The sequence below is a fragment of the Ischnura elegans genome, chromosome 7 (genome assembly GCF_921293095.1).
Source record: "Ischnura elegans chromosome 7, ioIscEleg1.1, whole genome shotgun sequence".
NCBI classification, from domain to species: Eukaryota; Metazoa; Arthropoda; class Insecta; order Odonata; family Coenagrionidae; genus Ischnura; species Ischnura elegans.
The window spans coordinates 55,680,864-55,699,490 of record NC_060252.1 but is presented as its reverse complement, the minus strand read 5'-3'; the positions used below and the strand labels follow the sequence as shown (position 1 = coordinate 55,699,490).

The following is an 18,627-nucleotide window of genomic DNA, read 5'->3' as shown; positions in this document are numbered from 1 at the left end:
TTTTCAGGATAAATGTTTCATGCTTATTTTTTTCTTATACACCTTTAATGTGCTGTAATTTTCACGTTAATCATTAGTTGTGGTCTTTATCCATATGAGAGCATACCTAACAGTAAATAAGAAAAAGGTATCCAACTATCTTAATCATTTTAAGTGACTGTTGAACTCAGAGAGATCACATCGTTTTCCCTGGAATCATGGTAAAAATCATGCGATAGTGCTCGCTTTCTGTAATTATTAAATAATAAAAACATGTTCACTAATGCATGCACGTTTGTTTAAACACATAAATATAATGGTTTAAAAGACAGTATTTCATTTCCGAAGGATGTGAAAAAATGGTGCCTATTACTAAAACCTTCTATAGTGAACCTCCATACATCAAAATACCCAAATTTTGGTCCCCTCCATTTCGATGTAAAGAGGTTTTACTGTATTAAGTATCCTATAATAGCTGGTCATTAAGATTTTATCAGTGGGTCACATGAAGATGTAACCGTGTTACTAAATCCCGGTCTTGTCTCTTTAATGTTATAAATGGACTTTAGGTAATGCAGTTCTTATATTTTCCATCAATTTAATTTTGATTACTTATTATAATTAAAAAATGAAGCATACCGCAGAGTTATTTTACTGAAACAAGAGTTAACATGAAAAAGTGTGTCATAATTGCAGCCTCTTCCTGATAGTAGACATCTCTAAAGTGTCCACAATTTTTTTTGTCCAAGGAAATTTTGCCACCAGATGTTTAGTTGTTGTTGGCTGATATTATCACCTAATATCATTGAATGAGGACACTCCGTAATTCTGGAAAATATTTTTAATGCCCTATTTCACTGGCCTCGGTGGTGGTGGGTTAAAGTCCTCACCTGCCAAGCCGTAGGTCGCGGGTTCAAATCCCACCTGGATAGGTAGTCTGTATTCAGGGCATGGATGTTTGTATCGTGCTTTGTTATTTCATCCGTTGTAATGACCTCTATATGCTGTTTCAGGAGGATGTTGAAAATAAATTATTTTACGTGCTTAAGTAACTAATGAAAAAAGTCATCCGAAGACTAGCATTAGACTTGACTGCCATATGCTGATGAGGATGTGCAAAATTCAAATCCTTGCCTCTTCCCCTTAAACCTATGTACTGACTCAGCACAATCAGATCACTGGTTTTACTAGCCAAGAACCGGCTGTTATGATTTGAATGCTTAAAAACTACCTAATCAGTCTTGAATATTTAGTGCATTCATGATTTATAATTTACTCATTTCAGGCGTTAGAAGATTGGGAGAAGGCAATGGTGGTGATAAGGAAGCTTGAGGAGCAGACCAGAAAGGAAGGTGCTGGAGAGGCTAAGTCTAGAGGCAACGTTGGCGGGGCCAAAGTGTTTCTGCTTCTTTTCTTGCATCTTTCTCTTCAACTATTTGATTGGGATGCCAAACTAGCTTCCGATTGCCTGGAAGTGAGTGAATTGATATCTGTAGAGCTGTTAATTTTTCTGTTTCATCGTAGTGAAGTAACCTCTCATCTTTGCTCTAATTGTTTAGATGGTTTAATATTAATATGTGTTCAATTTTCCGAAGGGTTAGCATGCCTAAATCTAGATGATTAATTTTTCTCCGTATGTGAAAACAACTTGCAGTTTTTCGTGTTTGGTGAATGCAATCGCTCAACATTTTTAGCGTACACAGATTTTTAAACAATGGTAAAAACGTGTGTATAGTTTCAGTTTTGATAATTATTTCTTGGCATGCTATAAATCGAATTTCTTATCAACAGGATTTACAGGTGAATAAAGAAAGGAGTATGTATGCATAAACTGTACAAACTTAGATGGAGGGGACATCCACCCCCCTGAAAATTCTAGGTGGAATGATAAATTTTATATTGCTGATAATATGGTTTAAATTTAGTGGTATAGTCTACCCCAGGAATTAATTTCTTGTTTTATCGATGTGTATACAGTAAAACATTTGATTTATGCAAAATGGAGGGACTAAAATATGAGAGCTATGTAAAAGCAAGCCTCAATAAAGGGGTAACCACATGTGACATGCAACAACCAGATGTGTCCATGTGGTGCAGATAACTCTTGATATTACGAAGTCATTGAAAGTGAATGGTTCCACCTCATGCCACATACATAAACAAATAAACTTCCCACATTAAAGAAGTATAGTAGATTCTTGTTAATACGAACAACATTAATAGGAAGTTCTCATTTTTACAAAGCAAATCGTTGGTCCCAACGAAAAGGCTAACCCAATATATAGTAAAAGAAACTGTGTTACGAAATTACGAACCTCAGTCCCAATCCTGGTGGTTGTAAAATGACCTTTATTACAAAGGTCCACGAATAAGTAACGGTGTTCAGTTGGATGTTCACTATGCTACGTAGTAATCATTGCACTATGTTTAAATTCTCCTCATGCGCTGTGCCCAAAGGCATTAATTACCCACTCATTACTGATCGTAAATTGGCCGAATGATAAGTTCTCCTCTGATGAATATACTAATTTCTGAGGTATAAACATTTGAAAAATTCATACATGGTCGAAATTTTAAATTTGGCTCCTATGGAGTTGGGTGATGCGACACGGTGTGGTGCATCACCCAACTGGCAAGTTCCACTAGCACTTAGGGCACAGTCTGAACCAAGTATTAATTAATTTGTTGTGAAGTCAGGAACTGTTTTGTGTTTCACCCGTCTTCCTTCCAGTGGACAGCAAATTTTTTTGGCTCCAGCTGCGTCACACACACAGCTAGACTGGTTCGTCACAATCATGAGTAAATGCAAAATTGTACTGCAGTATTGCATTCTGCAGGATAATCACACTTTTTGATGCCTTGTATAGATTTGACTACTTACAAACAAGGTCTCAGAATGCATCTTATTAGCATGTCAAGGACTTACTACTTTTGTGCATAACTTAATCTCATATATCATACACACGACTCTGAAGCTGTTCCGCAGTGGGACTATAAGTATGGGAGATTAAAGAGACGAGGAATTTTGGCAAGGTATTTTTTTTGCAATGATTCCTAAAAGAAATGCCCTTACGAAGTTCTTTATTTTGAACCTTCGGTTTTCAGTCCCGTGAACTTCGTAATAAGGAGAGTTAAATGTAATATTCCAAAAATATGCAAAGAATGTTTTAGATACCATAGAGTAATGATGTGGAACGCCCTTGCTATCTATTTTTACAATTCAATTAGGTAGCTAAACATTAAAACACCCTTATTTGTCACTAAGCTGCATTGATTTGTTTGATCATTATGCCGCTCCAAAATTAATCCTCTAAGTATTTTTCTTTATTCCTATTGCGATTTAGGAATTGTACACATGCTATGCTAAAATGGAGCAAGAACAGCAGAGTAAAGTAAGCGGTACCCCTTCAAAAAAATCAAAGAAGCTTAAAGTGGCTGCTGGAGAAGATAAAGATGCAGCAGACGATGCTGAACCAGAAGACCTTGCTTGGGTAGAGGTAGTCGTTGACTTGTTTCTACATTTGCTCTCTCAGAACCGTCATCTTCTCAGAAGCATAGTAGGCTCAGTTTTTGGTCATCTTTGCCCGCAACTTACAGCCACTGCCCTTCACAGCATTTTACAGGTAAGCAGTCTTAAGAGAAATTAAGGTGTAGCATGGAAGAAAAAATCAATGGGGGGCCAGGGCTTGGCAGTATTTCAAACACAAGTATTGTAAAATAAGTACCGTATTTCCCGGCCGATAAGACGCACTTTTTTTCTCCTAAATGTGCTGTAAAATTTGCCTGCGTCTTATGCGCCGATGGTATACGGATATCACGGGTATAACTTCGTCCTTTAATAAGCAACCGTTTTGACAGGATAAATAATTACCATTAAGTATTTTTTAGTGTATCAGGCATTGAAAATAGTTCAATTCATTAAAAATTTTGATAATAGCACTCTTTTGAGCAGGTTGTTAGAAATAAAGTTTTAATACGTCGATGTCTAACTCCCTTAAAAAAATTCCCGGATAAATCAGAAATGCATACAATGTAGCATGTTTAGTTTAATCTTGCAATGGGTGCTGCTGCAAAACTTACATACATTGAGCCAAAGGAGATGTCATCTATATGCTAATACATTGTATCTCTCACGATAAACTCACGAGTCTACCGGCACCACCGGCACTCAACCTTAGGTAACAATGTATGAGCTCGGTGTTCAGTCAGTTCAGGCGTAATACGTATCTTTCTATTTAGTCTGCACATGTGCTTCTAAGCACAGAAACTTGGTAATTTCTGTATAAAAAGTCAAAATTGGAATAACCTAATGGGATCTAAAGAGAGAAGATTGTCGTACAGTATTGCGTTTAAACTTGAAGTCGTGAAATATGCTTCGGAACACGGCAACCGGGCAGCTGCAAGGTGTTTCGGCCCACCTCCAACCGAGAAGATGATACGAGAATGGCGGAAGCAGAAGGTAGATTTAATGAATGCAAATAAGAGTAAGAAAACTTTACGTTCATGTTCTCCGAAATGGCCAAAGCTTGAGGAGCACATTAAGACCTGGATAATAAATCACAGGAAGAACGGGATCACTGTTTCAACAAAAATGATTTTAATAGAAGCGAGAAAGTTGGCGATAGATATGTCTTTTGCCGATTTTTCTGGGACAACGTCGTGGTGTGAAAGATTAATGAAGAGAAATGGTCTGTGCATGCGTACTAAAACCACAATAGCACAAAAACTGCCACCCGAATACGAAAGAAAAATTATCGAATTCCATAAATATGTACTTAACCTGAGAAAAATGAAGTGTTTTGAAATAGGACAGATAGGAAATATGGATGAGGTTCCCTTGACATTTGATGTGCCATCAAATAGAACTGTGGACGTTAAAGGTGCAAAAACAGTTACGATAAAGACTTCCGGCGACGAAAAAACATGCTATACTGTTGTCCTTGCGTGTTGTGCTGATGGTTCAAAACTCCCTCCTTTGTTGATCTTTAAACGAAAAATGCTGCCTAAGTGTACAATTCCACATGGAATTTATATTCATGTACATCCTAAGGGATGGATGGATGGAGAGGGTATGAAACTGTGGTTGCAGAGGGTGTGGTCCCGGCGTCCAGGTGGACTTCTGAAGAAATCGTCTTTGTTAGTGTGCGATCAGTTTAAGGCCCATATAACGGAGTCCGCAAAAATCCTTGCTACAGAACTGAAGACGAATCTTGCTGTGATTCCTGGTGGATTGACTTCTCAACTGCAGCCTTTGGATGTTTCAATCAATAAACCATTCATGGGATTTATGCGTGAAGAATGGATAAAGTGGATTGAGGCACCAACTCACGATTTCACACCGACCGGAAGAATGAAACGGCCGTCAATTTCTACCGTTTGTGAGTGGGTGAAAAAGTCCTAGCTGAAAGTAAAAACTGAGACTATCATAAAGTCTTTCCAAAAGTGTGGAATCAGCAATGCGCTAGATGGAAGTGAAGATGACATTTTGTATGAGGAAAGTGACGACTCCCGAGAAAATATCCACGCGAATGATTTTAGCAGCAGTGATGAGGAATTTCTGGGGTTCTATGATGAATAAACTCTGATATATTTGCTCATTAATAATTTTAAAATTTTTTAATATAAGAAGTTCCGTTTTTATGTAAAATGTTATCATTAAAATTCTTTTTTGTATTATCCAAGTATTTTAGTTTTTTTCGTAAATTCTAACCTGAAAAATCCAGGTGCGTCTTATGCGCCGGTGCGTCTTATAGGCCGGGAAATACGGTATTTGTTATTTGTATTTGGTATTTCAAATGCGTGACCTGAATGTGTTTTGTATATCAAATACAGATCTTTGATATTTTCCCATTCTAATATAACAAATACATTTGTGAAATACTTTTGAAGTAGCTCTGATAACACTTCTGTAGCATTTTGCTCCAGAGATTACTTCTTTTTTGTTAGAATCGTTTTCTTCATATTTGCAACTATCCATTGTGTGCCAAAGCAGGTTCTATTTTTTAATGATCTTTTAGTTTCCATATAAATGTATGTTGTACTTCAAAAGGTATTTAAAATACTGTTTTGTAGTTCATTTTTTAAATGCCCAAGTCAAAGGTTTTTTTATTTCACATAAATTTGGAGCTGTTTTTTGTATTGCAAATACTCCTCAGCCCGTGTTTTGCCCAGCCCCAGCCATGGCTTTGAAGTGATAATTACCTTGTCTGGCGACAGTTCTGTGGCTGTGTTTACTGAAAACTGAATTTTTTCAAATTGTTTCTGCATGTGAGTCGTGACTCAAACAAAAGTGGTCAATGTCCTGTGACCTTTAAATGTCGGCATAGGCATGGCTTTTAAATAAAAAGTTGCTGATGTCTTTTTTTTTTTAGAAAAAATCCCAATGCTCAGAATAACGCCAAGAAAGTCCCTTTGTCCAAAAATTGTTTTAAAAAGTTTAAGTTAATGAAATATGTGAAGATTTCTATTTAAAAGCACAAAAGTGTCAGTTTTAATAAAGTTGAAAGACTTAACCGCACTTCTGATTATGGATAGTTGCACTGAAACAGATATGCTCAATAACTGTTCTTCTCCATGCAAAGTCCACTCAGTTGTATTTAAAAACAATCTGAAATTTGTATCAAATATTCCCTAACTGCAGTCCATCACTTCTAGGTTCTGGATCCAAGACCCGAAAAGAGCCCCCTTGGTAAGAATGATGATGAAAGTGACGATGAGGAAAATGGGGAGGAAGATAGCCAGGACTCGGATGAGGGATCTGATGAGAAAGAGGAAGATGAAGAGGATATTTCTGGAGATGAATCAAATGATAGTGATGATGAGGAGGAAGAGCCAACCGTGAATGAGACGCTGAAGCTTGCTGTGCAGAAAGCGCTTGGAACAGCGGCACCTACTTCTGATACGGTGTGTATTTTTCTCTCAGCATAAATAATCTGTTATGTTGCAATTAATAACTAATTTCTTCCTTCTTAGTTAATCATACCGATAGCAGAGCATATTAAAGGAACTTGTATGTCTTTCTTTTTCACTTACTTTACCTACAACGCACAAAACAAGGCATCGTTACACATAGCAACAAACAAAGACAAAAATGGTAAACCAAACAGACTACTGGCAGTATTAATATGCACCGCATAAATGAAAAAAACAATAAAAGTCACTCACTCCAACATGTTATTTCTAATTCAAGCAGTGGTGAAGCTTGAGGATAATGTGAGAGACTGAGAATACCCAAAAAGATTTTAGCATAATATTTAACATGTACATTAACAGAGAAAGGTTAAGTACCAAAATGTGTGACTGATCTCATTTAAAGTTACTTTACAAAAATGTTAATGTCTTATAAGTACTGTTGCAATGTAACTTTGCAGTAATTTCAAATAAATAGTTACACTTACTTTTCGGAAATTGTATTAAAATGCTATAAAAGGCCTTTGAACCACAATTTGAATAGTTTTGTTTTACTATTAAGCTGCTTTGATTGACGTGTGGTGTTTCAATAATGGTCACTAGTAGTTATCACCAGTTTGACTTTTTGACTGATGAGGGGAGTCCCTCAAGAGTCACCCCCAGATCTCGTTCAAATTTTGCTCGGTGATAGTAAATGGATATCCATGAGGTGTAGTTTTTGTTTCAGTTGCCAATGCTCAAAACTTTTTGAGAAATTAGTTTTCTAATTTCCAATCCATACTGGCATATGGCCTCATTTTATGGGGCAGTTCCTGCCACAGTGCAAAAATTTTTAAATTGCAAAAGCAGGCCATAAGGACTCTCTTCAACCTATCTTATAGAGAGTCCTGTAGACCTTATTTTAGTAAGGCCAGTATAATGCCCCTACCCTCCTTGTATATTTTTGAACTCATTCTGTTTGTTAAAAATAACATGAATTTATATGAGTTAAACTGCAACATTCACCAGCATCATACCAGGTCAAACCTAGATATCCACATCAAAACTAGATCTACCACACTAAATACTGAGGGTCCATACCACAGAGGAGCAAAACTCCACAATTCACTCCCTCAAAATATTAAAAAAATCAACAATTTTTTAAAATTCAAAACTGAGCTAAAAAAATTTTTAATACAAAAACCTTTATATTCTACTGATGAATTTTATGCTGTATGTAAAGAAAAACTTAAATGAGTCATGTTGTATGTAAGGAAAAACTTAAATGTAAATTAATGTATTAAATATTGTCCTGATGTATCTTTAATTGTCATTTGCGTACATACTGTGTTCTATTGCCATTGTTTGTTTGTGTTTTATCCTTTATGTAATGTAACTTGACGAAGCTATGCAATTGTATTGCCTTCAGCGAATAAATTATTATTATTATTATTAGTGACGGAAAGTAGCAGGAAAATGCCTACATTTATGCAACACGCTGCTCAACATTAGCCCCATACACTGTGTTGCTAGGATGAAGAGCACTGATAGTGTATTGTCATGGCGTGGGTTGCATGAATGTAGACATTTTCCTATTACATTCTGTCACTAATATCTTGAAAAGTATTGAGCATTAGCAGATGAAAGAAAAACTACACCTCATGAGTATCCATTTCCTATCACCTAGCAAAATTTGAACGAGATCTTGGGGTGGCACTTGAGGGACTTTCCTTGTAAGTTGCTTTCCTAGATAATACTCGGTGTACTTGATAGAATGATCTTCCTTCATGATTAAATTTTATCATACAATGCTGTGAAATTTGTCCATCTGATGGGACATATGCCTCATAAATTACTAGATTTTCCTGATAAAAATTTATTTTGTTAACAGGAATCCGTGGATGTTGATGAAATAGGGGAGGAAGAAGGTCAGCAACTAGATGCGGCTCTTTCAAATGCCTTCAGACTCTTGAAGGAAACAAAGAACACTGGGAAAGCCAAAAAGCAACAATCAAAGGATGAAAAAATGCTCACACATTTTCGAGTCAGGTTAGTATTAGCTTTTCGTTGATTTCTTCATTTCATTGAGGGTGTAGGATGTGGAAAAGGCAGAGAAGAGGGTAGGGATGAAGGTATTGTAGGAATAGGTTAGGGAAGTGATAGATAATATAATGTATACTTTATGGCATAACTTGGTGGAACTTTATATTTAAATATGAATCAATTATTTCTTGATTAAAGCTTGTGCGGGTCATGATGATTAAAAAGTGGCATACTTATGACGTACATATAAGTGTATGCCATGTGATATATCGGATTTTGCCCCCGAAATTTCATGACCGATTGGTCAATCTAGAGTCTTTGCAATGGTGACACATTTCAAACCAAGACTCATCTGTTAATCCATCGAGATCAAGAAAAACAAAAATGATTTCAACAGAGACTCATATTGGGAATCAGCAGTAAATGAAACCCAGTCATCCTCAATATTTCTCTATCTTCCCCCTTACAGTCCTTACTCCTCACCCCCTCTGCCCACCTCTCCCACTTGAAATAAAAAGTCAGTAGCGCCAAACACCACAATCATTCCCTTGAAGAAGTGACCAGCAGTCGGTCACGAAACATTGTGGCAGAAATCCGACATACCACGCATCATACACCTGTATGTCTCATATTAATCATGAATCAATTAATTACAAACTTTTGGTCAAGTACCTTTATATTATTTTAATTTAACAGACCTCAGTTTCAACTTTTGGCGCATCGCTAAAATGAAGGTAACCAGTTGAAACCATGGTCTGTTTAATTAAAAAATATAAGTGGATTTTGTGAGTGGTTCTAACCATTCATTTTCATTGCCTAATTATAATAATAAAATGTCTTTATTCAGGCGAGGTTGAGACTAGGAAGTCCCCTCTTCCACCTAACCCCTGAATCCGTTGCTGGGGTATTGCTGTCATTTTATTTATGTTTGCATATTGTTTTCAATATGAGTTGGTCATACATATTTTTAAAAGAGATTAACTTAGGTCTCAATTGTGACTGGTAGAATATGAAGTAAGAGATCGTTCTCCTGTTCAAGTTTGTGATATTTTTTTTTATATTGAAGTTATTCTATTTTTTCTTTTCAGGGTAATTGATCTACTTGAAATTTACATAGAATCAACTCCGTCAATGGCATTATGTTGTGACCTGGTGCTACCTCTTCTTGAAGCTTTGGAGTTCTGTATCAGAGATAATCACCAGAAACCTCTGGAAAATAGGCTTAGGTGAGGCTATAACCTCAAAAGTAAAAATGGTATTTTCTGTTAACAATTGTGAGAAATATAAAATATGCCATTTTTATTTTTTCCAGGTCTTTATTTAAGAAATTCTGCCATATAAAAAGTTTCTCGACAATTGAAGGAATAGAAGATAAAATTCTTTGTGATTTACTAGGTGCCCTTCTTGACAAAGGTTCTAAGAGTAAGTTTATTTTTTTTTACATAAAAATGCATGATTTATTCCTCATTTTACAGCCGTGTGCCCCTAATTTGGTATCATTGGGACTTGAGCAATACCAGATTTAGGACTTCAACTTATCATTGGTCATGTGATAGTAACGAGGTTCACAATATTCTTTATGGTGGCTTTCGATTAATTCAAACAAATCTGATTGAATTGGAATAAGTCTTGTTTCATTTTCAGAAAGCAAAACTATTTAAAAAGAAAGAATTTCACAAACCCCGTGACATATGTTGTGTTTCATTGCTGTTGTGTGTAGGGCAGTGAAATTTGCATTAATTTATTTGGAAAAAAATTCCTAGTAACTGTAACATGGACCTTGGCTTTCTGTGCCACTGCGCAGACCTCAACGTTATTGAGCTTCCTGAATTGCAATGGCAGTATTTTATTATTAGAGTATTCTACCGATTAAGGTAGGTTTGCATGGAGTACTAAAGAAGTGATCTGGGAGCCTTCCTTTCCTTCCATTACCACCTTCCTCAATTCACTGTAAGGCCTAATCCCCTTCAATCTATCTAAAAATCCTATTCTTTTCCTTCCCCTCCCTCATTTCCCTAACATTCTACCTTCTAACACCTTTTTCAACATCCCCTCTCTGCTGAGTACTCCCTCCATCCACACCTTCTGTCTCCTCCGTATCTAATCCAAAAGCTGCCTCTCCTCACCCACCATATCCAGCACTTCGTCGTTCCTTTTCCTCTCCGTCCATTTCACCCTCTCCATTCTTCTCCATACCCACATCTCGAATGCCTCCAATCTTCTCTCGTCTTCTTTCCTCAGTGTCCACGTTTCCGCACCGTAGAGAGCTACACTCCAAATCAAACTCTTCACTAACCTTTTCTTTAAACTCTTACATAATGATCCTCTAAGAAGCTCCTTCCTGTTCATGAACGCCTCCTTTGCTAGTGAAATTCGCTTCCTGATGTCTTTGCTACTGTGTCCGTTTTCCTCTAATGTGCTGCCCAAATAGTTAAACTGCTCTACCTGTTCAAGTTTTTCCCCACCTACTTTGATCTTGAGTCTCACATTCCTCGCTCGCGATACAGTAGTGGCGTAATGGCAGTATTACCAAGATAATAAAATGTAAAAACTTTCAGGGCACCCACTTAGCCGTGGAAACTTTAAAACCATGAAAAAGCCGTGAATTTTTTCATTTAAACCTTTAAAATCTTACAAAAGTTGATTGTAAAACTACGATTGACAGATCAAAAGAAAAATTAGTATGCCAATCATGTTTCAAGGTCAGTCACTTGCAGACACTGTCTACGCATTTATCTACACACGTATATTCTAAGCGCAATTATTGGTCCGAGTGCCATGATGACACATTGACCTTAAACCTGTGATTGCTGGCCCTGAATGTAGCTAATAGTTGCTAGAGATAGTAGCACTTTAATCGCTGTGTTTGATTCACAGCATCTGTCGGGTTTGTAAAATTTTTGGTTGACGTGAGGCTGGTGACTGTTACTTGATCAATATTTCTGACTAAAATGGCTCATCAACAGACCGTGAATTTGAAGACATTTAGACCATGAAAACCTGGAAAAAAGACATGAATTTTATAATATAGTTAGAGTGGGAACCCTGACTTTGTAATTCCACGTTAATTTAATACTGTAAACACATATTTTGACGTGGCACATCATTATCTGGTACATATGCATCAAAGTCTTGTCAATTGTCAACCCCTCTGGTTGTCATTTTCTTTTTTTCTGTGTAGGAAGATTATTATTTATAAAAACTTAAGAATATGCTCGCATTTTTCTTTAATGAACCTTATATTTAACTATAACCCTTTGTTTTCCTTATCTTTTCAGCTGCTCCAATATATTTAGAAATGGCAAATGAAATCATGCATTGTTGTACATTTGTTGTAAAGGCTTCTGAGTTTTTGAGAAAGGAAACAGAAAAAAATGTGACTAAGAAATCCAAGAAGGGTAGGAAATCTGAAGTCCATGGTTCTACTATCTCAGACATCTATAAAAAGTCGTTGGAAACATTCTTCACTAAAAGGTAATCAATCTTGAAAGTACAACTTTAATTTTTAAGGTGTGAAATACATTATCTTGCAAGTGCATAGTTAAATTACTAAGTAGTTTTTTGTTGTAAATCTTAGCTTTTGTAATGATTGGAACAAATTGTATGAGTATGGCATAATAATAATTTTTATCTTCTTATATTTTTTTGTTAGGGATTGCCTCTTGCCAGTTGGAATGTTCCGTCAAGCTCTTCAGGTGCAATGGCCTGGTCGTTGGAGTATGCTACCCATATTGGTCCAATATAGTTTTGACCAAGACGTGAGGCCATTCAGAAGAAGTCAAGCACTCCAACTTCTTACAGCTTTCTTTCAGAATATGGCCTCTTTACCAGTATTTGACGACTCGCACGTAGAAGAGTTAGTGTCATTAAAAAAAGAAATCAGTTCTCATTCCAAAGAGGTAAGTTTTATCACTACAGCCATGTCTCTTATTCCGTTTCCATGTCACTTGTGAACATCTTCATTGATTATTGATAAAATATTTTCGGGTTTGGCACCGGGTAAGGCCAATGTTTCGATGAGGGAGTTTCTCATCAAAACGTTGGTTTTAAACAGCCCTACCCGGTACCATAACCAAGAAAATATTATGAATAATATTTGCTGGGAAAATATGCGATCTTTTATAATCGTTGATTTGTTGGCTATGAGGTTTTCACGATGAGTAGTTAGCTTGTTAAATATAAACTTTTGGGCCATGTCGCCACGTCAATTTTAGGGTGGCCCCAATGTTTCCCAGCTGATACTGGTTACTTTCTCAAGGGAATCTGATGAGGTGGGAATTTATATCTAATTAATGAAATATAATATAAATTATATTTCATTAATTAGATTTTAGATATAAAATATATGTTAGATATAATTATATAGTTAATTAGATATAAAATATATATATTTCTTTGTGAGGAGAAGAACAATTTAACAGGAACACCGGCCTTAAAGTAAGTCGCTTTTGGCATCCCTTAATCTGGAAAAACTATCAACAACCTATTCATCCAACCTCCCGCTCCCCTCCCTCCAACCCCTGAGACGGATTCCTATATACATGGATATAAATTCCCACCTCATCAGAATCCCTTAAGAAAGCGACCAGCATCGGTGGGGAAACGTTGGGGCCACCCAAAAATTGACGTGGCAACATGGCCCAAAAGTTATTATTTAACATGATGAGTACCCATGAAAGTATTAACGAAGAATTAGAAATTAGCTTGTTGCCTTGAAGTCTTCCATGGCATTCTAGATTCATGAATCTCTCCATCTTCTGAGTTTTCCACACATTGGTTGTCATAGTTTTCCAACCTCTGACTACCACAAGTAGTTGACTTCTCCATTCTGCTTCCGGGATGGCTTCTCCGAATTTGTTGTTTTTCAGTTGTTTCTTTCAGTTGTTTTCTCCCGTCCTTGGGGAAAGATCTGTAAAACAACTCCGAATGTCCTTCCTCTATGTCTTTTCTGCCTTGGTTCTTTTTACTTTGGCAATAATAGTTAATAACTATGTATAAATGTTACTTTCTAACCGCAGTCATTGGCCCCACTACTTTCTTTATGGTGTTCAGTGAGTTACTTTGTGATGCTGAATCCTTATTCACCTCTTATGCTGCTAAATTTCATGTGTGACTTCTGAAGTTAACTCCTTACATTACACTTAAATGTATCACATTGTGAAAAATAGTTAAATTAATGACTTAAGTAAAATGTGATAAATTATTTAATAAATTTTTAAGATATACATGGTCAAACATTATTGAGAGCCAATTTTTTTAGTGGGATACTTTTGCTTGTTTTTGGATTACCCTCCTTTATTTCCTGAATTTTCCAGAAGTCTGTGATTTATCTATTGTTATGAATCTATTTATCAATAGAGTTTGTTTATTTTGTTTAACTTTGTCATTCCCTACCTGTTCATATTTCTTTTGCACTATTTCAGTTCCTAGAGAAGGTGTTGGAAACAAATGATAATTCCAAAGTGGGTAGAACCTTCGTTTGTTTGATAGGTTTGCTTCATGCCATCAAGTCATTTGAACAACACAGGCAGGTTAAAGGTGAAATTAAGGAGGAAGAAGAGAAACTAGGTGAATCGGTGGGTAACTTTTTTCATAATCTATTGGCCTAAGTTTATCTCCATCTGAGAAGTTTATTTACCTAACCATGTTTTAGGTGTCTTTTATGAGATGTTGAGATAATCCATTTATGAATTCTTAAGCTTTTGAAATTACTTTTTCTGAGTAGATAAATATATTTCTAACACATAATTTAAGGTGATCTTTCCATTCTATTCGGGTTTTCACCGCGTTTGTTGTTTTTTAATGACAACGGTTTCGCTGGCGTTACAGCCAGCGTCTTCAGGTCGAAGGTGAGGAAATTGGAAATTTTTTTTTTTGCCTTTTATAGGCATAAAATTTTCCGCCTTATATAGGTGGTGGCTGCTGATCCGCTGTTGCTCTCTCATTGGCCGGTTGTCCATCTCTCATTGTTGGTGGTAGGAGAATCCTCTTCCATGCAATATGCAGGCTGTAGCCTTGATCCCTGTTGAAATTTGCGGGCGTTTTCGCTATCTCAATAGCTTCTCTGATCAGGCGAGGGAAGTATTTATTTTCTTTAGCTATTATCCTGGCGTCTTCAAAGAGGATGTTATGTCCAGGTTCACTCCAAGCATGCTCAGATATGGCTGAGAGTTGGTGCTGCTTGTTTTTGGTAGCCCTTCGATGTTCCTGCAATCGGACTTTCATTGATCTGCAGGTCTCGCCAATGTAATATTTACCACATGAACAAGGCACTCGATATATTTTTTTTTTAATTTTCCAATTTCCTCACCTTCGACCTGAAAACGCTGACTGTAACGCCAGCGAAACCGTTGTCATTAAAAAACAACAAACGCGGTGAAAACCCGAATAGAATGGAAAGATCATCTACAGTGGAACCTCGTTAAAGCGAGTACGGGCTATAGCGACACCCCCGCTATTACGAGAGATAGCCGATGCGCCGTCGATTGACCCTACAATAAGCGTGTTAAAAAATTTATTTTTACGAGACCCTTTCGGTGTTGGCTCTCGCCATAGCGAGGGTTTCACCGCCGGAAGACTTTCATGAAGACTCCTTAACCTCTGTAATTGCTAGCGATCTGTTAGAAATGAAGTTAATGGAGTGCTCAGTCTCAAATTTATGTGGTAAACTGTCGTTTGATAAATATAATGATGACAAAACAATGCTTTGTATGATTTTTATTCAGTGCGGCGCTTATAAATTGTTTGAATAGTTGGTCGTTATTTGAGTAAGGAAATTTAGTGATGCAAAAAAACATCGCCTTTCTTCTGGATTTATGCTTACGTTTATCGGATAGATGTTTATCTGTCGCCGCACCACTCCTGTTCCTGTATATCTGTTCGCAACAGGTATATTGGCTATTATTTGCTCCACCTCCGGTAAAGCGACAATTCGCTATAGCGAGTGTTTATTAGTGCACCGTGGGGTGTCGTTATATCGAGGTTTCACTGTAATCAACGCCGCGAAACTCTTCGAACCTACATAATTTAAGGATCTATTTCCCTATTAGTGTGTTTTGTGGGATCCCTTATTTTCTTTCATCTGCATTATCATATTACATAGCTCCCTTTTCCAATTTGAGGGATTTAATCTTGTATCGGAAGAACAGGGAGGAATTCTCCTCAGCGTGGATGTAAGTTGCCTAATTCTAAGGCAGTGGTTATTTTATGACACTTATGGATTGTCATTCTTTTTGTATGTTGCTGGTATGGTGAAGCCATATCTGATGGCTTGCAAAGCTTATTTCTTTAGATCCTTTCCCATGCATAGATTTAATAGCATTTGAGATTAGCTCATAATATTCCTTGAAGAGGTTTTTTTTTTAAGTAAGACTTACCTCAGAAGACGTTTTACTATACATGTTACGTGCATTCTATTCTTTTCCCGCTTCCATTTTTTTATAATACCTAATGGTTTCATATGACTGTTTGTGAATTTTGGAACAAGCACTATGCTATTTACAATAAATTATTTCCAAATTAAATATGTTTTATTGAATTTGATTAACTTCGTTAATGATTTGTAAATTTTGGGTAATTCTCTAGAGGATATATTTAATGAAGTTTTGTTTAAATATGCTTTACATCTTTCTTTTTTTAGAATTCAGCTCAAGAGGGAATGGACTGGAGTGAATTAGGTGTCGTGTTGACTTCCTTGTTTTGTACACCAATGAAGCAGGTCAGCTTTGATGGAAAAAGGGGTCTTAGAAAGTTGTTGAAGTCTCTTGGGCTTAAAGAAGTGATTGAGAGGTAATTATAATGAATTTTCTGTTCATTTTTATTCCCATTTTATGAAGTGACAAAGTTCTAGAGGGTGAAGAGAAAGCAGAAATATTCTACAAAAAAATAATACTTTAACCCATTCGCATCCACAAGTGTACTGGTACTTGGCCTGAAGCTGGCCACAAACACCACAAGTGTAGGTACCAGTACGCAGAACGCATAGTGATATCTACCAGTTGATCCTGCTGCTAAGTTTTTGGCAAGGAGGTTGTAAATATCTGGAGGGGGCACCACTGGTTTCGAGCATGGAGCGAAGTGTGGTCGCCCACTTTGACTAAAACGTTGACAATCCCATAAGGGTCAATGCTTACTATCTGATGAAATTTTTGGTCATAACTCATTAATACATTAAAATAACTTATGGAACGCACAATTTAAACCTTTTTTTCTTACTTCATTGGCAGGCTTTGCAAAGTTATGACTCAAACATCTTTTCCCAGGGAAAAATTATTAACAATCACCACAGTTACATTCTATAACCAACTCAGCTGAAAATAAAATTTTACGGGAGTAAACTATTCATTTACCTGCACTTATGCTGGTATTTAATTTTATCATAGCCAATGGAATTATAACAGTTTCAGTAGTAATGTATATTTTCATAGATATCACCACCAGTAAAGTGGCTAATTGGCACAAAGTTCATACATTAATAGAAGTATAGCGAATGATGGGAAAAATCCTATGAAAATCACCAGCGAATTACTAATGATTATGGTAGCATTTTTCACTGAATGTGGCTCATTTTCAGAACAAAACTTAGCCACCCCAAAATATCAGTCGGAGACTTTAAGTCCAAAAATTGTTAAACCAAGATGGCAGAACTTTGACTGAGCTAAAAACTGGGAAACAGCGCCTCCAAATATTTACAACCCCCGTGGCTTTTGGCCAGATAGAGTACCTGGTAGCAGCTGCCATCTGGTGGCTATTTAGAAAACTTTTTCCATTGTAAATCGCCTTAGGTATACTTTTCTTAGATGTAGATTTTATTTACATGAAAATGGATCGATTTAAATCGGATGGTCGATTTAAATCCCAGGGGATGGATGTGAATGGGTAAACCCACAGTCATTGTTTCTCTGTGTAGCTAGGTTTCATGTTCGAAAAATTCCCCTCGGTGACAGCTGATACTTTGTATGTATTAGTCGTTCCTTGCTCTGATGCACTTTTACTCTTTGAATTTTTTCAGACACGAATCTGAAAAGCGACAGAAAGAAAAGGAAGCCAAAGTCAAGAAAGAAAATGGAGAAGCTGTTGCGGCCGATGTCAATGAGAGTGAATCAAGTGACGATGAAAAGGATGAAGTAACAAACACAAAATTATTTAAGGAGGACAAAGAAAAGGAGAAGAGAGAAAAGAAAAAGAAGCGTAAAAAAGCGAGTAAAATTGAGGCTCGTAAACAGAAGAAAGAAGCGAAAGAGTTCCGTATGCAGGAATTTTCTAAAGGACTAGAAGGTAGTTCTTTTGTTGGAATGGATTCGGTGCCTGCAAATATGGAGGTTGAAGAAGATAGTGCTATGGACAATTCATTAAATTCAGTTGAAGGGAGAAGTGTAAATAAAATCAAGAGGAGGAAAAGTGACACGCCAACGAAAAAGGCAAAGAAAATCAAAACTCTTTTGAATGATTGACTCTTGTAAAGAAAATTCTCATTAAAGTGGTTACTCTATTATTTTTATTTGTATGGTGGTTCACTTATTACTTAGATCCTACCAATTTACTCTTTTGTCCTTTCTTGGTTTTCAATCCATATGAGACCTATGAAATAAAGTGCGTATAGGTACCTATAGGTATAAATGCATACATCATGTTCAAGAGTTGGTGAGTTAATATTAAGGAAAGGGACTGAGAGTCGTTTAATCAGTTGAATCCTATCGAGTACAGGCTCTTGGTCGT

General features: G+C 36.6%; 1 protein-coding gene across 1 annotated transcript in view; it reads left to right on the top strand.

The window, feature by feature from the left end:
- The window catches only part of LOC124162904 (myb-binding protein 1A), a 33,214-nt gene extending 14,805 nt beyond the window's left edge, over positions 1-18,409 (top strand). Inside the window, exons 9-19 of the mRNA XM_046539625.1 lie at positions 1,265-1,453; positions 3,324-3,602; positions 6,634-6,882; positions 8,759-8,916; positions 9,999-10,136; positions 10,223-10,332; positions 12,189-12,384; positions 12,563-12,809; positions 14,334-14,486; positions 16,550-16,698; positions 17,921-18,409. Coding sequence (XP_046395581.1) covers positions 1,265-1,453; positions 3,324-3,602; positions 6,634-6,882; positions 8,759-8,916; positions 9,999-10,136; positions 10,223-10,332; positions 12,189-12,384; positions 12,563-12,809; positions 14,334-14,486; positions 16,550-16,698; positions 17,921-18,362 — 2,310 coding nt within the window. The 3' untranslated portion in view covers positions 18,363-18,409. The remainder of the gene's footprint in view (positions 1-1,264; positions 1,454-3,323; positions 3,603-6,633; positions 6,883-8,758; positions 8,917-9,998; positions 10,137-10,222; positions 10,333-12,188; positions 12,385-12,562; positions 12,810-14,333; positions 14,487-16,549; positions 16,699-17,920) is intronic.
- The last annotated feature ends 218 nt before the right edge of the window (positions 18,410-18,627 follow it).